This window comes from Hemitrygon akajei, chromosome 9 (genome assembly GCF_048418815.1).
Source record: "Hemitrygon akajei chromosome 9, sHemAka1.3, whole genome shotgun sequence".
Taxonomy (NCBI): Eukaryota; Metazoa; Chordata; class Chondrichthyes; order Myliobatiformes; family Dasyatidae; genus Hemitrygon; species Hemitrygon akajei.
Genome location: NC_133132.1, coordinates 63,765,046 through 63,784,001, shown reverse-complemented (window position 1 = coordinate 63,784,001; position 18,956 = coordinate 63,765,046). Strand labels below are relative to the sequence as shown.

Here is an 18,956-nt window from a genome sequence, read left to right as displayed (position 1 = left end):
TTCTCTCTGAGACAGGCCACTAAAAAATTTGAAAGATACTGGGAAAATTGGACATTTTATTTGAACCTGAAATGACTTCTTCACTGTAGATGTATTTGGCTTGAAGAACTTTGTTCTATTTCTTCCTATGAGGGAACCTGCAGAATGGACTTTAAAGTCATAGATCTTAAGGTCCCCTGAGACTTTGAAGAACAATTATGAACATAAGAGTTTAATTAACCTTGATACAGCAATGTAACCCATTTCTCTATTCATTTTTTCTATTATAAGATACAGATTTCACTTCACCTATGATGACCCTCTCTGTCTGTTTGTTTTTATCCTGTTCTGTTATCGGCAAAACAATAAAAATGAAGTTTAAAAGAAAAAGGTGTACAGTGTATTGGCCTTCATCAATCGTGGAATTGAACTTATGAGCTGAGAGGTAATGTTGCAGCTATATAGGACACTGGTCAGACCCCACTTGGAGTACTGTGCTCAGTTCTGGTCACCTCACTACAGGAAGGATGTGGAAGCCATAGAAAGGGTACAGAGGAGTCTTACAAGGATGTTGCTTGGATTGGGTAGCATGCCTTATGAGAATAGGTTGAGTGAACTTGGCCTTTTCTCCTAGGAGTGACGGAGGATGAGAGGTGACCTGATAGTGGTGTACAAGATGATGAGAGGCATTGATCGTATGGCAAGTCTGAGGCTTTTTCCCAGGGCTGAACTGGTTGCCACAAGAGGGCACAGATTTAAGGTGCTGGGGAGAAGGTACAAAGGAGATGTCAGGTGTAAGCTTTTTACTCAGAGAGTGGTGAGTGTGTGGAATGGGCTGCCAGCAACAGTGGTGGAGGCGGATATGATAGGGTCTTTTAAGAGACTTTTGGATAGGTACATGGAGCTCGGAAAAATAGAGGGCTATAGGTAAGCCTAGTAATTTCTAAGGTAGGGACATGTTCGGCACAACCTTGTGGGCCGAAGGGCCTGTATTGTGCTGTAGGTTTTCTATTTTTCTATGAAAGGCACAGAATATATACACCCCAAAGAGGAAGAAGTATTCTAATGGAAAGATGACACAACCGTGGCTAACAAAAGTCAAAGCCAACATGAAAGACAATGAGAGGGCATATAATAGAGCAAAAGTAAGTGGAAAATTAGAGGATTTGGAAGCTTTTAAAAATCAGTAAAAGGTAACTAAAAAGACATTAAGAAGGTAAAGATGGAATATGAAAGTGAGCCACTAATATTAAAGAGGATACCAAATGTTTCTTCAGATACATAAAGTGTAAAACAGAGGTGAGAGTGGAAATCAGACTGTGGAAAATGATGCTGGAGAGGTATTAATGGGGGACAATGAAATGAACTGAATAAATATTTTGCATCAGTCTTCACTGTGGAAGACACTAGCAGTATGGTGAGAGTTCCATGTGTCAGGATCCATGAAATGCGTGAAGTTACCATAACTAGAGAGAAGGTATTTGTAAAACTGGAAGGTCTAAAGGTAGATAAGTCACCTGGACCGGATGGTATACACCATCCCCAGTTCTGAAGGAAGTGACTGAAGAGATCGTGGAGGCATTAGTAATGATCTTTCAAGAATCATTAGTTTCTGAAATGATTCTGGAAGACTGGAAAATTGCAAATGTCACTCCACTCTTTGAGGAAGAAGAGAGGCAGAAGAAAGGAATCTATAAGCCAGATAGTCTGACTTCAGTGGTTGGGGAGATGTTGGAGTCAATTTTTAAGGATGAGGTCTCAGGGTACTTGGAGGCACGTGATAAAATAGGCCATAGTCAGCATGGTTTCCTCAAGGAAAAATCTTGCCTGACAAATCTGTTGGAATTCTTTGAAGAAATAGACAAAGGAGATTCCATTGATGTTGTGTACTTGGATTTTCAGAAGGCCTTTGACAAGGTGCCACACATGAGTCTGCTTAACAAGCTACAAGCCCACAATATTGAAGGAAAGATTCTAAGATGGATAAAGCAGTGGCTGACAGGCAGGAGGCTAGCTGGCTGGCTGGCTGCTGGAGACTAATGGGGGTCAGTCTTGGGACTGATTCTTTAAGGTAGAGTTTGATAGATTCTTGATTGGTCAGGGCATGAAAGAATATGGGGAGAAGGCAGGTGATTGGGGCTGAGAGAAAATTTGATCAGCCATGATGAAATGGCAGAGCAGACTCAGTGGGCCAATGGCCTAATTCTGCTCCTATATCTTATGGTCACAGAGAAAAGTGCAAGAGGGAGTACTGCCAAATGGCACATTCTAAGCTGCAGGAGTATGTGCTGAGGAATACACTAAATTTCAGTGCAGCCAATACAAAGGCTCTCTGACTACAATCTAGGGTCCTTCCACTACAGGACATTAAAGGGTGATTTGTGTGGGTAGCCCCTGAAACATTGAAATGGTGTATCGCTCCAGGGGCCACATGAGTGGTAATCATGCCATAGTTTTTAAAAATAAGTTAACACTACCAAATATACTGATCATGAATGTAATCGTTTTGCACTGTTTTTCCCTCTGTGGATATTTTTTTTTATTTAGAATAAAGTTTATTTTTGAAATTTAAAAAAAGAGGCAGTTAAAGCCTATCTCCTCACCAACCTTCCATGGTAGGAAACAGAGGGTGATTGTTTCTTGGATTGTAGGCTTGTGACTGATGGGGTGCCACAGGGGTCAGTGCTGGACCTGTTGTTAGCACTTATATCAATGATTTGCAGGTGACATTAAAATAGGTAATAACATTTTTCACTCAGAGGGCTCTGAGAGAATGGAATAAGTGCCAACACAAGTGGTGTATGTCAGCTCAATTTCAACATTTAAGAGAAATTTAGATAGGTACATGGATGGGAGGGGTATGGAGGGCTACAGTCAGGATGCAGGTCAAGGGAAAGTCAGTTTAAATGGGTGGCATGGACTACTTGGGCTGAAGGGTCTAGTTCTGCGCTGTATTTTTCTATTACCTTGACTCTAAAGATGGTTATCAAAAATTACAGGAGGATCCTGATCAGGTAGGTGTGTGGGCAGAAGAATGGCAAATGGACTTTAATTTGGATAAGCGTAAAGTATTACATTTTGGGCAAGACTTTCCCAATGAACGGCAGAGTTCTAGGGAGTGATGTAGAACAGTGAGCCTAGGAGAACAGCTACACAGTTCATTGAAAGTGAAGTCACAGGGAGACAGGGTGAAGAGGGCATTTGGCACCCTGGCCTTCATCAGTCAGGGTACTACGTACAGGAGTAGGGAAGTTACATTACAGTTGGCCAGACTCTGCACTTGGAGCATTGTGTTAAGTTCTGGTCACTCTGCTATAGTTAAACTGGAAGGAGAGCAGAAGGATTTACAGAGATGGTGCATGGACATAGGGGCAGAGTTATAAGAGATTGCACAGGCTAGGACTATATTACTTAAAGCATGCAAGGCCCAGGGGTGATCTTGTAGTGGTGTATAAAATCAAGAATGGCATAGACAGGGACTTAGACTTTTCTCAGGGTGGGGGAATCAAGAATTAGAGGGCACAGATGTATGGTAAAAGGGGAGAAATTAAAGCGGAACTTCATGGGCAACTTTTTCTTTACAGGTGGTGGTCAGTATATGGAATGAGCTACCAGAGAAATTGGTTAAGGCAAGTGCATTAACAACATTTCAAAGACACCTGGATAGATGTATGGATAGGAAATGTTTAGAGGAATATCGGCCAAGTGCAAGCTAAATGGACTAGCTTAGATCGGAGCCTTGGTTGGTATGGATCACATGGGCTAAAGGACCTGACTCTATTCCGTATGGCTCTTTGTGTATATGACTCGTTGCTGATTTTTATTTGATAATTGGAGCTGGCCAAATTGAAATAGAACTGTGTTAATTTCTTAACAATATGAGATATTTCACTTCGATATCTGCTTCACTTTTACCTCATACCGTGTGCATGCCTGGACTGACCTTAGAATGTGTGATGGCACTCACTGTCCAACCTGTAGCTAACTTTACACATATGCCCCCAACACTCATAAATACCCCACACCAACCCCACAACCACCCAACTCCCCCTTCTTACTTGGACTGGCAGGGAGACTTCAGCCGGATCTGGAAGGCCTTGATGAAGACGAGAAGAAGCAGGGCCAGGAGGACACTGATGGCGGTGAAGGCCACAACCTTCCAAGTGGACAGAATGGTGTCCTCTCTGTCTGCCCAGGACTGACCTGTTCCAACGTGAGAGAGAGTGAGCAGTAACTGGTGGGGTGGGGGGGGGGGGGGGAGTAGTTGCACCAGAAAGAGTTGCAGCAAGCCACTAAGAGACCAAGGCCACAGCCCCTACAATGTCACTGTCAACCAACGTCGCAGGGAGAACTGCACACCTCACCGATAGGAAGGTTCAGTCAAAGGAAGCCCTGGTACCCTCTGATACGGGATCCAACTCATCACTTTCCCCTCACATCCCAACATCCGCCACTCCCTGTCACTCTATCCCTCACTCTCCAACACCCATCAACCCTCCACTCACTCCCCAATCCTATCATCTCTCCCTCCATGGCCCAACTTGTCCACACCAACCAAAATGCCCACAAAACTAATCCCATTTTTCTGAATTTGGCTCATTTCAGATGCCTTCCTGAAGTCCACATTACACCATGTTTATGACTCGGCCTTATCAATTTTCTTCACCACCTCCTTGGAAACTCAATCAGATATGTGAGACAGGGTATCTGTTGCACACAACTACATTGATTCATGATGATCAGTCCGTCCACTTTCAAGTGGATGCTCTCCTCAAACCCTTCCCTCTTCTTCAAACCCTATTCACCCTCACTACAGTTCACAAACTCAACCACTCACTCTCCAACCTCCATCACTCCTCCCTCTCACTCCAAAGCATCCATCAGTCTACAGCCCTTATTCCGTCCTCCCTCCCTCTTCCTTCACTACCTTCTCTACTCCCTGACTCTCAGTTTGTTGCTCCAAAACCACTGACAGTCAACATGTTGGAAGCTCCACCAAGTCCTGCAATCTTGAGAATTTTGTAGGACAGAATTCCAGTTGTGCTTCCTTAGGTCACTCTTGATCATCCTGCCTCTAACAGACAACTTTCCTGTTTTGGAGACCCTCATGAGGGGCAAACAGCAGAGAGATGTAACAGTAATATAGGAGGCAGGTGAGCTTTGGGCATGGATCAACATGTGGAATTATGATATTGTAGCCATTAGTGAAATTTGGTTGCAGGAGGGGCAGGACTGGCAGCTCAGTGTTCTAGGGTTCCATTGTTTTAGATGTGATAGAGTAGATGGAATTGAATAGAAGAAACATAGAAAACCTACAGCTCAATACAGGCCCTGCAGCACAGAAAGTTCTGCCGAACATGTCCCTACTTTAAAAATTACTAGGCTTACCTATAGCCCCCTATTTTTCTAAGCTCCATGTACCTATCCAAAAGTCTCTTAAAAGACCCTATCGTATCTGCCTGCATCACCGTTGCCGGCAGCCCATTCCACGCACTCACCACTCTCTGCATTAAAAACTTACCCCTGACATCTCCTCTGTATCTACTCTCCAGCACCTTAAACCTGTGTCCTCTTGTGGCAACCACTTCAGCCCTGGGAAAAAGCCTCTGACTATCCACACGATCAATGCTTCTCATCATCTTATACACCTCTATCAGGTCACCTCTCAACCTCCGTCGCTCCAAGGAGAAAAGGCCAAGTTCACTCAACCTGTTTTCATAAGGCATGCTCCCCAATCCAGGCAACATCCCTGTAAATCTCTTCTGCACCCTTTCTATGATTTCCACATCCTTCCTGTAGCGAGGGAACCAGAACTGAGCACAGTACTCCAAGTGGGCTTTGACGAGTGTCCTATATAGCTGCAACATTACCTCTCAGTTCCTAAATACAATGCCACGATTGATGAAGGCCAATACACCATACGCCTTCTTAACCACAGAGTCAACCTGCACAGCTGCTTTGAGTGTCCTATGGACTTGGACCCCAAGATTCCTCTGATCCTCCACACTGCCAAGTTTGCCAATCTTACCAATAATACTATATTCTGCCATCATATTTGACCTACCAAAGAGAACCATGTCACACTTTTCTGGGTTGAACTCCATCTGCCACTTCTCAGCCCAGTTTTGCATCCTATCAATGTCCCGCTGTAACCTCCGACAGCCCTCCACAATATCCACCACACCTCCAACCTTTGTGTCATCAGTAAACTCACTAACCCATCCCTCCACTTCCTCATCCAGGTCAATTATAAAAATCATGAAGAGTAAGAGTCCCAGAACAGATCTCTGAGGCACTCCACTGGTGACCGACCTCCAGGCAGAATATGACCCACCTACAACCACTCTTTGTCTTCTGTGGGCAAGCCAGTTCTGGATCCACAAAGCAATGTCTCCTTGGATCCCATGCCTCCTTACTTTCTCAATAAGCCTTGCATGGGGTACCTTATCAAATGCCTTGCTGAAATCCATATACACTACATCTACTGCTCTTCCTTCATCAATGTGTTTAGTCACATCCTCAAAAAATTCAATCAGGCTCGTAAGGCACGACCTGCCCTTGACAAAGCCATGCTGACAATTCCAAATCATATTATACCTCTCCAAATATTCATAAATCCTGCCTCTCAGGATCTTCTCCATCAACTTACCAACCACTGAAGTAAGACTCACTGGTCTATAATTTTCTGGGCTATCTCTACTCCCTTTCTTGAATAAAAGAACAACATCCGCAACTCTCCAATCCTCCAGAACCTCTCCCATCCCCATTGATGCCTCAAAAATCATCACCAGAGGCTCAGCAATCTCCTCTCTCATCTCCCACAGTAGCCTGGGGTACATCTCATCCGGTCCCGGTGACTTATCCAACGTGATGGTTTCCAAAAGCTCCAGCACATCCTCTTTCTTAATATCTACATGCTCAAGCTTTTCAGTCCGCTGCAAGTCATCACTACAATCGCCAAGATCCTTTTCCATACTGAATACTGAAGTAAAATATTCATTAAGTACCTCTGCTATTTCCTCCAGTTCCATACACACTTTCCCACTGTCATACTGATAGGTCCTATTCTTTCACGTCTTATCCTCTTGCTCTTCACATATTTGTAGAATGCCTTGGGGTTTTCCTTAATCCTGCTGCCAAAGCCTTCTAATGGCCCCTTCTGGCTCCCCTAATTTCCTTTTCAAGCTCCTTCCTGTTAGCCTTATAATCTTCTAGATCTCTAACATTACCTAGCTCTCTGAACCTTTTGTAAGCTTTTCTTTTGGCAAGGGCTGGCATTACTATTCAGGGAAAATGTCATGGCAATATTCAGTCAGGACAGACCGAAGAACTTGTCTAGTGCAGCTTTATGGGTAGAACTGAGGAATAAGAAAGGTATGACCATGTTTATGGGATTATATAATAGACCATCCAACTATCCACGGGATTTAGAGAAGCAAATTTGTCGAGGGATTGCAGACTGTTGCAAGAAACTTAAGATTGTGACAGTAGATGATTTTAACTTTCCACATATTGACTTGGGCTACCATAATGTAAAAGGGCTGGACGTGAAAAAGATTGTCAAATGTGTTCAGGGAAGTTCCCTTAATTAGTACATAGAAGTCCCAACTAGATAGTGTATGATACTAGTTCTACTCTTAGGGAATGAGATAGGACAGGTGACTGAAGTTTGAGTAGGGGACCACTTCGCATCTAGTGATCATAATGTCATTAGTTTCAAGGTATTTGGCAAAGGATAGGTCATCCACGAATTGAGGTTCTAAATTGGAGAAAGGTTAATTTTGATGCTATCAGAAAGGATCTGCAATGTATGGTTTGGGACAGGTTGTTTTCTGGTAAAGGTGTACTTGAGAGCCCTTCAAAAGTGAAATTTTGAGAGCACAGAGTTTATATGTTCCTGTCAGAATAAAAGTCAAGGATAACAAGTTTAGGGAACCTTGTGTTTTGAGAGATATTGCGGCCTGGTTAAGAAAAGGAAGGAGGTGTGTAACAGGTATAGGCAGGCAGGAACAAATGAGATACTTGAGTATAAGAAATACAAGAGAACACTTAAGAAGGAAATCAGGAGGGCTAGAAGAAGGCATGAAGTTGCCCTAGCAGACAAGGTGAGGGAAAATCCTAAGGGCTTTTACAGATATAATAAGAGCAAAAGGATAACAAGCAACAAAAATTGGTCCTCTGACAGGTCACAGTGTTAACCTATGTGTGCAGCCAAAAGAGATGGAGATCTTCAGTGGATTTTTTTTTTTTTGCATCTGTATTTACTCAAATGCCAGAGTCTATAGATATGAGGCAATTCAGCAGCAAAGTCATGGATCCTAAACAGATTGCAGAGGAGGAGATGTTTACTCTCTTGAGGCAAATTAGATTAGATAAATCCCCAGGGCCTGACAAGATGTGTTCTTGGATGCTGTGTGAGGCTAGTGCAGAAATTGCAGTGCCCTAGCAGAGATATTTAGCCAAGCATAAGATGCTGCAAGATTGGAGGAGAAATAATGTTGTTCATCATTTGAGAACAGCTCTAAGAAGAAGCCAGGAAATTACAGGTCAGTGAATAGGACAGCAGTAGTGGGAAAGTTTTTGCAAGGTATTCTAATAGACCAGATATATTTGCATACACAGAAACTGATTAGCATTAGTCAACATGGCTTTGTGCGTGGTAAGTCATATCTAACCAATCTTTTGCAAGGAAGTTAGCAGGAAAATTGATGAAGCAAGTCAGTGAATGTTGTCTACATGAAATTTAGCAAGGCCTTTGACAAGATCCTCCATCGGACGTTAGTCCATCGGACATTGGATTAGACATTGCCTTTGCAGGAGAAGCCAAACTGGTAGTAGATGGTTGCCTCCCTGACTGGAGACCTGTGACTAGTGATGTGCCGCAAGGATTGGTGCTGTTATTGCTTGTCATCTAAATCAATAATTTGGGTAATAATGTAGTAAAGTGGATCATGCAAATTTCTAGATGACCCCAAGATTGGGGGTATAGTGGACAGCAATGAAGAGTATCAAAACTTGCAATGGGATCTGGACCAGCTGGGAAAATGAGCTGAAAGATACAGATGGAATTTAATGCAGACAAGTGTGAGATGTTGCATTTAGTGAAGACCAATCAGAGTAGGTGAGCAGTAGGGCACTGAGGAGTCCTCCAGAACAGAAAGATCTGGGAATACAGATCCATAATTCCTCAAAAGTTGCATGACCGGGAGATAGGGTTGTAGATAAAGCTTTTGGCATTTTGGCCTTCATAAATCAATGTATTGAATACATGAGCTGGGATATTATTGTGAAATTATATAAGACGTTGCTGAGGGCTAATTTGGAGTTTGTGTCCAATTTTGATCACCTACCTGCAAGAAAGATGTAAGTAAGAATGAAAGAGTGCGAGAAAATTTGCAAGTATGTTGCTGACACTTGAGACACCTGAGTTATGTGGAAAGGCTGAATAGGATAGGACCTTATTCCATAGAACATAGATGATTGAGAAGGGATTTGATAGAGATATACAAAATTGTGAGGGGTATAGATAGAGTAAATGCAGTCTTTTTCCACTGAGGATGGATGGATGGAAAGGTCATGGGTTAAGCATGAAAGGTTAAGGGTTTAAGGGGATCATAAAGAGGAACTTCTTGACTCAGAGGGTAATGAGAGTGTGGATGCAGGGTTGATTTCAATATTTCAGAAAAATTTGGACAGGCACATGGATGGGAGGGGTATGGAGGGCTACGGTCTGAGTGCGGTCAATGGGACTAGTTAGATTAATAGTTCCACATGGACTAGATAGACTGAAGGGCCTGGTTCTGTGCTGTGGTATTCTATTAGGGTTCCATTATTAGGGAACTTCAACTACTCCAACTTTAACTGAGATTACCTTAATGGAAGTGGAATTTTTAAGGCCCAACACAAGTGTTTGTTAAGCCAGTACATGGATAGACCTACAAGGCACTAAGATAGGTGGTATCACAGACAACAAAAATTATCAAAATTACCAGGGGGTTCTGGGTAAGTGGGCCAAGGAATGGCAAATGATGTTAATTGAGGTAAGCGCAAAGTGTTGCACTTTGGGGAGACAAACCATGGTACCACTTATACAATGAATGTTAGAACAGCTGTAGAACAGAAGGATTTAAGAGTACAAGTACATGGTTTCCTAAAAGTGGGGAGTCACGGATAGGCAGTGTTTGGCACATTGGACTTTATTAGTCAGGGCTTTAAGCACAGGAGTTGTAAGATTATGTTGCAATTGTACAAAACATTGGAGAGATTGCACTTGGAATAATGCAATCAGTTTTGTTCATCCTGTTAAAGGAAATGCATCCATACGTTGGATAGAGTACAAGAAGATTTACGGGAATGTTGTCAGGACTTGAGGGCTGAAGTTATAGGGAGAGCTTGGGTAGGCTAGGACTTCATTCATTGGAGTGTATGAGACTGAGGGGTGACCTTATAGAGGAGTATAAAATCGTGAAGGCATAAATAGGATGAATACATAGAGTTTTTTTCCTAGGGAAATGTAATCAAAAACTAGAGGACATAGAATCAAGGTGAGCAGAGAAGGATTTAATGGGGACCAGAGAGGCAACTTGTTCATGTAAATGGAATGGGCTACTTGAGGAAGTGGTTGAGGTAGGTATAATAACAACATTGAAAAGACACTAGGGCACATACAGAGGTAGGAAAGGTTTAGAGCATTAATGCAGGGAAATCAGACTCACTTAGATTGGAATTTTGGTCAGCAAAACCGAAGGCTGAAGGGGCAATGTCTCTAGAGAAGAGTCTTCAGGAATTTTCTCAGGTAAGTGACTGGAATGTCAGTGGAAGAACACTTTGGAGATAATCACCATAACTCTATTAGCTGCAAAGGCAGAAAGAATTGAGGGTGGGCACTGAGTTGCGCATGGCCGATGTCAGTATAAGATGGAAGTAAACTGGGAGCAGCTATTTACAAGGAAGTGGGAGACATTCAAAAGTGATAAACATTAGAGTAATTTGGGGGTTTCGTATATTTACATTTAGCAAATGACTTCTCAGCCACCAATCTTCAAATCTGAATGTAAATTGTAGACTGGGGGAGGTGCGAGTAACTGAGAAATGATAGTGGCAGTAATTCAAAGAGTTGATGAGACAGCCATGGATTATGCAGATCATAAATATAGAGGGTATGAGGAGTATTCAGGGTTGGATAATCCAAGGAGGGACGACGCAGGCTTCCTGAAAATGATGAAGGAAGGCCTGAGCTCGGTCCACCAGGAAGTTTTAGATTCAGAGATAGCGGTGGGGTTGACCTACTCTGTGATAATTTCATGGGCCAGTGAGATAGACAAAAGAAAGTGCAAGAGCAATTATTAAGTGGCTATGGTGGATGCAACTACTGAGATGTCACAGAGGGCTTGTTTTGTGTGCCAGCAGCTCGGGCACATGGTAAGGAACTGCTGGAATAGACATGGGAGTGTAAAGGAGCTGATGTGCTACAGCTGTGGCCCATCGGGACAGGGTTGGAGGCAGCGTCCAAGAAAGAGGAAAGAAAAATGGGTGAAAGTCACAGCAGACACAATCTCTCACCCCTTCAGCGCTCAGTCTGACCAATCTGACTGCCGATCAGATCATAGAGCTGGTGAAGACAGCTTCTAGGTCCGAGAAAGAAGTGGCGGCGGCCTCCACTGCCAGCGCTGGTAACCCACGATATACACAACAGCATTGTTAGGGGGCTGGCAAAGTGCTATATTAGTGGACACAGGGGCATCGGTATCAATAACTGACCTACCCTTGCCAACAACCGGACAGGCTATTTGTATTATGGGTGCAAGAGGAAAAGTGGTGAAAGCAGAAAGAGGTGAGTCACAGATACTCGAAATCGAAGGGTTACAGCTTCCAGAGTATTTCTGGGTCTGTCCAAGTAATGAGGGTACTATCTGTGGACTAGCCATCCTAAGGGAAGCGGGGACCATTAAAGATTCAGAAAAGGGAGAAGTAATATGGACAAGCCAGGGGCAGCAAACACGTACAACAACAGAGAACACAACATTGCCAGTGTAGCTGCACTGACAGCCGTTCAGGGTAAAGAAAAGAAACTAAAACACCAACGGATACTCAGAGACTACATCAACACTAACTCACCTACATGGCCAGTAAAAAAGCTCGATAGATCATATCAGCTAACAATATTTTATACCACCGTTAAAAAGACCATGCCAAGATTGCATCCTATTGTGGTGAGCCCTGCAACAATCTTGAATGGCCTATCCCAAGAATATCAAATTTTCTCAGTCCCGGATACCACAAATGGATTTTGGGGGCTCCCCTTAACACCCGAGTCCCAAAGCCAATTAGCCTTCGCTCTGGGTGGGCAGCAGTATATACGGACCAGATATCCCCAGGGATTCCACAATAGCCCAGCCATTATTGATAAGGTCATGGCGCAGACTTTGGAAGAGCTCTTGTTCCACTGAGGCAGGGAAAGGATGATTGGGTAAAAGAAGCATGGCATACAAAGGATGTAGAAAATCTAGTTAAGAAGAATAGAAAAGCTTATGAAAGGTTCAAGAAACGAGGTACTGCTAGAGTTCTAGAAAATGACAGGGGTGCCAGGAAGGAGCTCAGGAATGAAATCAGGAGAGCCAGAAGGGCCATGAGAAGGCCTTGGCGGGCAGGATTAAAGAAAACCCCAAGGCATTCTACAAGTATGTGAAGAGCAAGAGGATGAACCATGTGAGAACAGGACCAATAGGTGTGATAGTGGAAACATGTGCATGGAGTTGGAGGAGGTAGTGGAGGAACTTAATGAATACTTTGCTCCAGTATTCACTAGGGAAAAGGACCTTGGTAATTGTGGAGATGACTTACAGCAGACTAAAACACTTGAGCATATTAACATTAGGAAATAGGAGTGCTGCAGCTTTTGAAAAGCATTAAGTTAGATAAGTCACCAGGACTGGACGAAATATACCCCAGGCTACTGTGGGAAGTGAGGGAGGAGATTGCTGAGTCTCTGGTGATGATCTTTGCATTATCAATAGGGACGGGAGAGGTTCTAGAGGATTGGAGGGTTGCGGATGTTGTTCTTCTATTCAAGAAAGAGAGTAGAGATAACCCAGGAAATCATAGACCAGTGAGTCTTACTTCAGTGGTGGGCAAGTTGTTGGAAAAGATTCTGAGAAGCAGGATTTTGAGCATTTGGAGAGACATAATCTGATAAGGGATAGTCAGCATGGATTTGTCAAGGGCAGGTCGTGCTTTGTGAACCTGATTGAATTATTTGAGGATGTAACAAAACACATTGATGAAGGTAGAGCAGTGGACGTAGTGTATGTGGATTTCAGTAAGGCATTTGATAAGGTTCCCCATGCAGGTCTCATTCAGAAAGTAAGGAAGCATGGGACCCAAGGAGACCTTGCTTTCTGGATCCAGAATTGACTTGCCCACAGAAGGCAAAGTATGGTTATAGATGGTTTGTATTCTGCATGGAGGTCAGTGACCAGTGGTGTTCCACAGGGATCTGTTCTGGGACCCCTCCTCTTTGTGATTTTTTAATAATGACCTGGATGAAGTAGAAGGGTGGGTTAGTAAGTTTGCTGATGACACAAAGGTTGGAGGTGTTGTGGATAGTCTGGAGGGTTGTTGGAGGTTACAGCAGGACATCGATAGGATGTAGAACTGAGCTGAGAAGTGGTAGATGGAGTTCAACCCAAATAAGTGTGAAGTTGTTCATTTTGGTAGGTCAAATCTGAAGGCAGAATTTAATATTAAAGGTTAAGATTCTTGGTAGTGTGGAGGATCAGAGATCTTGGGGTCCATAGGACACTCAAAGCTGCTGCGTAGGTTGACTCTGTGACTAAGAAGGCGTATGGTGTGTTAGCATTCATCAACCATGGGATTAAGTTCAAGAGTCATGAGGTAATGTTACAGCTATATAAATAAGACCTTGGTCAGACCCCACTTGGAGTACTGTGTTCAGTTCTGGCCACCTCACTACAGGAAGGATGTGGATACTAAAGAGAAGTGCACAGGAGATTTACAAAGATGTTGCCTGGATTGGGGAGCATGCCTTATGAGAATAGGTTACGTGAACTTGGCCTTTTCTCCTTGGAGTGACGGAGGATGAGAGGTGACCTGATAGAGGTGTATAAGATGATGAGAGGCATTGATCATGTGGATAGCCAGAGGCTTTTTCCCAGGGCTGAAATGCTAACACCAGGGGGTATAGTCTTAAGGTGCTTGGAAGTAGATGCAGAGGGTATGTCAGGGGTAAGATTTTCACAGAGTGGTGGGTGCGTGGAATGCACTGCCAGCAGCGGTGGTGGAGGCAGATACAATAGGGGCTTTTAAGAAACTCTTAGGTAGGTGCATGGAACTTAGAAAAATAGAGGGCTATGGGCTAGGGAAATTCTAAGCAGTCTCTAGAGTAGGTTACATAGTCGGCACAACATTGTGGGCTGGAGGACGTGTAATGTGCTGTAGATTTCTATGTTCCAATGCCCTACCGGTCAACCAGCTTACAATATGTAGATGATATACTAATTGCTTTGGAAAATGAAGCAGGACATATAGGGGTAATAGTCAGTGAGACAAGATGTTTAAAATCAGTCCACACACTGATAAGAAAGCAAACCGTACAGTACCTAGGCTATACCGTTTCCCCGGGGAGGAAGGATATGTCAGATGACAGACTTTTGGCAATCAGCTTCATGCCTTGACCAGTAAAAGTAAAGGGATTGAGAAAGGTAATGAATTTATTAATTACTGTCATATTTTCAACCCAGGGTTCTCAGCACTAGTGGCCCCGATACAGGCCTTGATTAAAGGAGGGTATTACAACACAGTAGTGGTGCAGGACCATGAGGACAGTGGCATATTATTCAATGAAACAGACACCCATTGCAGCAAGAACTTCCCTGCTCTGTAGCAGCTTTAAACTGTGCTGTGTGGCCAGTGCGAATAAGTGAACCGGTTGTAATAATGGGATAACTCATACTACACACATTGCCATACCATTGTAGAGCTGAATAGATAGGCTGAGAGCAGTCACTAACAGCAGAAGGGCAGCTTAGGATGCAGTTCTCATCCACAAAGACAAATCAGTAACAATGGTTATGGATACTGGAATGAGTCCCGCGACATCCATCTGAACAGAGGGGGAGATAAACGAGTGCCAAATGGAAATAGAACAGGAAGATGATACTGATGTGAAGGAACCATGTCTGGAGGGGGAAGCAGGGGAAATTCGTATAGCTGCGTCTTGGAGGTACATAGACAGGAAGCCATGGACTGAATGGGCCATAGTGAAGGAAACAGGTGAAGAAATAGCTGCAAGGGCGTTGCTCAGCTCAGGTGGCAGAACTGGTGGCCCCGATAGAAACACTGTGCTACAGTAAGGACAGATGAGTAAATATGTATACAGAAAGCCAGTATGCCTTTGGGGTCCTGCATGATTATCTGATGACATGGACACGATGATGATGTCTAACTTAAACAGGGGTGGGTATTCAGCACAGGCACCTAACACAACAACTGCTAGAAGCAGTGAGCCTGCTGGCAGTGGTGGCAATAATTAAAGTTAAAGCTCACCAGAAAGGGGAGAGCCAGGAGCAGAAAGGAAATGAGTGGGCAGACACCAGTGTGAAGAAGTCAGCAGAGGAACAAGAGGCCATTGAAATTGTAAGTGTGCAAGAAGAAACAATGGAAGCCAGTTGAATAAAATTATATAAAGAGCTGGAGGCAGAAGAGAAGGAGAAATGGAGGAGAAAGGGAGCAAAGGAGGGACCAGATGGGAGCTGGACACACAGAGAGGAAGGAGGTTCGGTGGCACCACCATGTACTAGGCAGATACTACTGCAGTTATATCATGGGATGATGCATCACAGAAGACAGAGCATGATCACAACCCTCCGGCAGGACCGGTGGTGGCCAGGGTTACGTGGGGATTCTGCCACCGTGTATCATTTGTGTCCAGCATAACCCTGATAAGGGTATAAAGCTACAGCTGGCAAACCAGCCATGGCCAAGGGGACCAGAGGAACACATCCAGATGGATTTCACCTGTCAAAAAGTAGGGAAAAAGCTACGTCTAGCAATCATGGAGCCTTCACCAATGGGTAGAAGCTTTCTCAACAAGAGACTGCACTGCCAGCACCGCTGCGCGGATTCTAGCTCAGGAAATCTTCCCAAGGTGGGGGACAAAATTCCGGGTGGACTTGGATCAGCAGCACATTTCACAGGGAAAATGATGAAGGAAATGTGCTAGGGATTCAACAATGCTTCCACAAACCCTACCACGCTCAGAGTTCAGGAATGGTAGAACGGATGAACCCAACAATCAAGAATGCCGAAGCCAAAGCTATAGCTGAGACGGGAAAGACGAGGTTTGATGTATTACCAGGAATCCTGATGAGATTGCGAGCAATGCGACTCCTTTATAGGATAATTACGAGTTGCAGTGAACCCCTGGGGCCTACAGAGATAGAATGATACAGTATGTGAAAGACCTTTGTAGCCATCTTAATGTTGAAGGACCAAGCAAAGCAAAGCACATTGCTGATCAGAGGAAATTGGATGGAAAGGAGGCAGTCAGGTGACCAGGTCATGGTGAGGGTGCTGCCTGAACGGGCAGGGTTTGCTCCCAGACAAGTGACACCTGTGTCTGTGTGCAGACTCGGCAGTGGAAATGCTTGACTCAGGTTAAACCGGAATTCTCACCTTCTTGTTGCTCACACAGAGCAGAGGGATCAGTGTACCCAGTAGCCATGTATTTACAGAGAACCTAAGAGATGAGCACAGCCAGCCACACCAGACCTGACCATAGTTGATGGAAACACACCCACAGCAAACACAAAGGCAGAAGGCATCAAGAGCATGACAGAAACCCATGAACAGCATGCTAAAGTGTAATGGTAGTGGTAAACACAAAGTACACTGCAGATGCTGTGGTCAAATCAACACGTACAAAAGCTGAATGAACTCAGCAGGTCGGGCAGCATCCGTTGAAATGTGCAGTCAAAGTTTCGGGCCGAGACCCTTCGTCAGGACTGAAGAAGGGGGGACAGGGTACCCATAAAGAACGTGGGGGGAGGGTGGAAAACCAACCAGAGGAAAGATCAAGGGGTGGGTGAGGGGAAGCAGGGATGGGATAGGCAGGAAAGGTGAAGAAGGAATGTAAGGGGAAAGCACTATGGGTAGTAGAAGAAGGCAGAATCATGAGAGAGGTGATAGGCAGCTGGAAGAGGAGACAGAGTGAAAGTGGGATGGGGGAAGGGAGGGGGAGGGAATTACTGGAAGTTGGAGAATTCGATGTTCATACCAAGGGGCTGGAGACTACCCAGACGGTATATGAGGTGTTGCTCCTCCAACCTGAGTTTGGCCTCATCATGGCAGTAGAGGAGGACATGTATGGACATATCCAAATGGGAATGTGAAGCAGAGTTGAAGTGGGTGGCAACCGGGAGATCCTGGCTGTTGTGGTGGACGGAGCGGAGGTGCTTGATGAAGCGGTCCCCCAATCTGCGTTGAGTCTCGCCGATGTAGAGGAGGCCGCACCGGGAGCACCGGATGCAATAGTCATTCAAAATAGAGACCACACCAACCCCTTCCTGTACATCGATGAGGGGGCCTATGAGCCTGATGCACTTAGCTTGCTGATGCCCCTGGAAAGACAGAGCTTTAAGTACCAGAGAAAGAACAGGTGAAGATGAGAAAGGTGATTAAGCTGCAATCAGCCAGCAGGGGAAAAGCCACATTTCTAAAGCAACACACACACAAAATGCTGGAGGAACTCAACAGGCCGGGCAGCATCAATGGAAAAAAGCACAGTCTATGTTTCGAGCCAAAACCCTTTGGTGGGACTGGAGAAAAAAAGCTGTGGAGTAGATTTGAAAGGTGGGCGGGTGGGGAGAGAGAAACACCAGGCAATAGGTGAAACTTGAGGGGGATGAATGAAGCAAAGAGATAGGAAGCTGATTGGTGAAAGAGTCAAAGGCCATGGAAGAAAGAATAAAAGGGAAGAGGAAGAGCGCCAGAGAGAGGCAATGGGCAGGCAAGGAGATAACATGAGAGGGGGAAACAGTGAAGAGGGGCATTACTGGAAGTTTGTGAAATCAATGCTCATGTCATCAGGTAAGAGGCTACCCAAATGGAATATGAGGTGTTGTTCCTGCAACCTAATCTTGGCCTTATCACAACAGTGGAGGAGGTCATGGATGGACACATCGGAATGGGAAGTGGAATTAAAATGGATGGCTTGCTTGTTCCTGCGGGAGGAGTGTAGATGCTTGGTGAAACGGTCTTACCGACATACAGGAGGCTACACTGGGAGCACCGAACACAGCACATGACCCCAACAGACTCACAGGTGAAGCATCGCCTCACCTGGAAGGGCTGTTTGGGGCTCTGAATGGTAGTGAGGGAGGAGGTGTAGAGGCAGGTGTAGCTCTTGTTCCGCTTGTGAGGCTAAGTGCCAGGAGGGAGATAAGTGGGGAGGGACGAATGTTTCAAGGGATCCCTGCAGAAAGCAGAAAGTGGAGGGAGGGAAAGATGTGTTTGGTGGTGGGATCCAGTTGAAGGTGGTGAGGTACGTTCCATCCACCAGAACAAGAGGGATCTCCCAGTGGCCACCCATTTTAATTCCGCTTCCCATTCCCACTCTAACGTCCATCCACGGCCTCCTCCACTGTCGGGATAAGGCCACACTTAGTTTCGATGGCATGAACATTGATTTCTCAAACTTCTAGTAATGCCCCCCCGTCACCATTTCCCATCCCCTTTCTCCCTCTCATGTTATCTCCTTGCCCATCCATCACCTCCCTCTAGTGCTCCTCTTCCCCGCCAATGCCACCCCCCAATTTTTTTTTACTTCTTCCATGGCCTTCTGTCCCTTTCACCAATCACTTTCCCAGCTCTTTGCTTCATCCCTTCTCCTTCAAGTTTCACCTTGCCCGGTGTTTCTCTCTCCCCTCCCACCACTTTTCAAATCTACTCCTCAGCTTTTT

At 44.7% G+C, this 18,956-nt stretch overlaps 1 protein-coding gene across 1 annotated transcript in view; it reads right to left on the bottom strand.

The window, feature by feature from the left end:
* Positions 1-18,956, bottom strand: part of susd4 (sushi domain containing 4) — a 70,865-nt gene that overhangs the window by 30,431 nt on the left and 21,478 nt on the right. Inside the window, exon 7 of the mRNA XM_073056138.1 lies at positions 4,038-4,182. Within this exon, the coding sequence (XP_072912239.1) occupies positions 4,038-4,182 (145 nt within the window). The remainder of the gene's footprint in view (positions 1-4,037; positions 4,183-18,956) is intronic.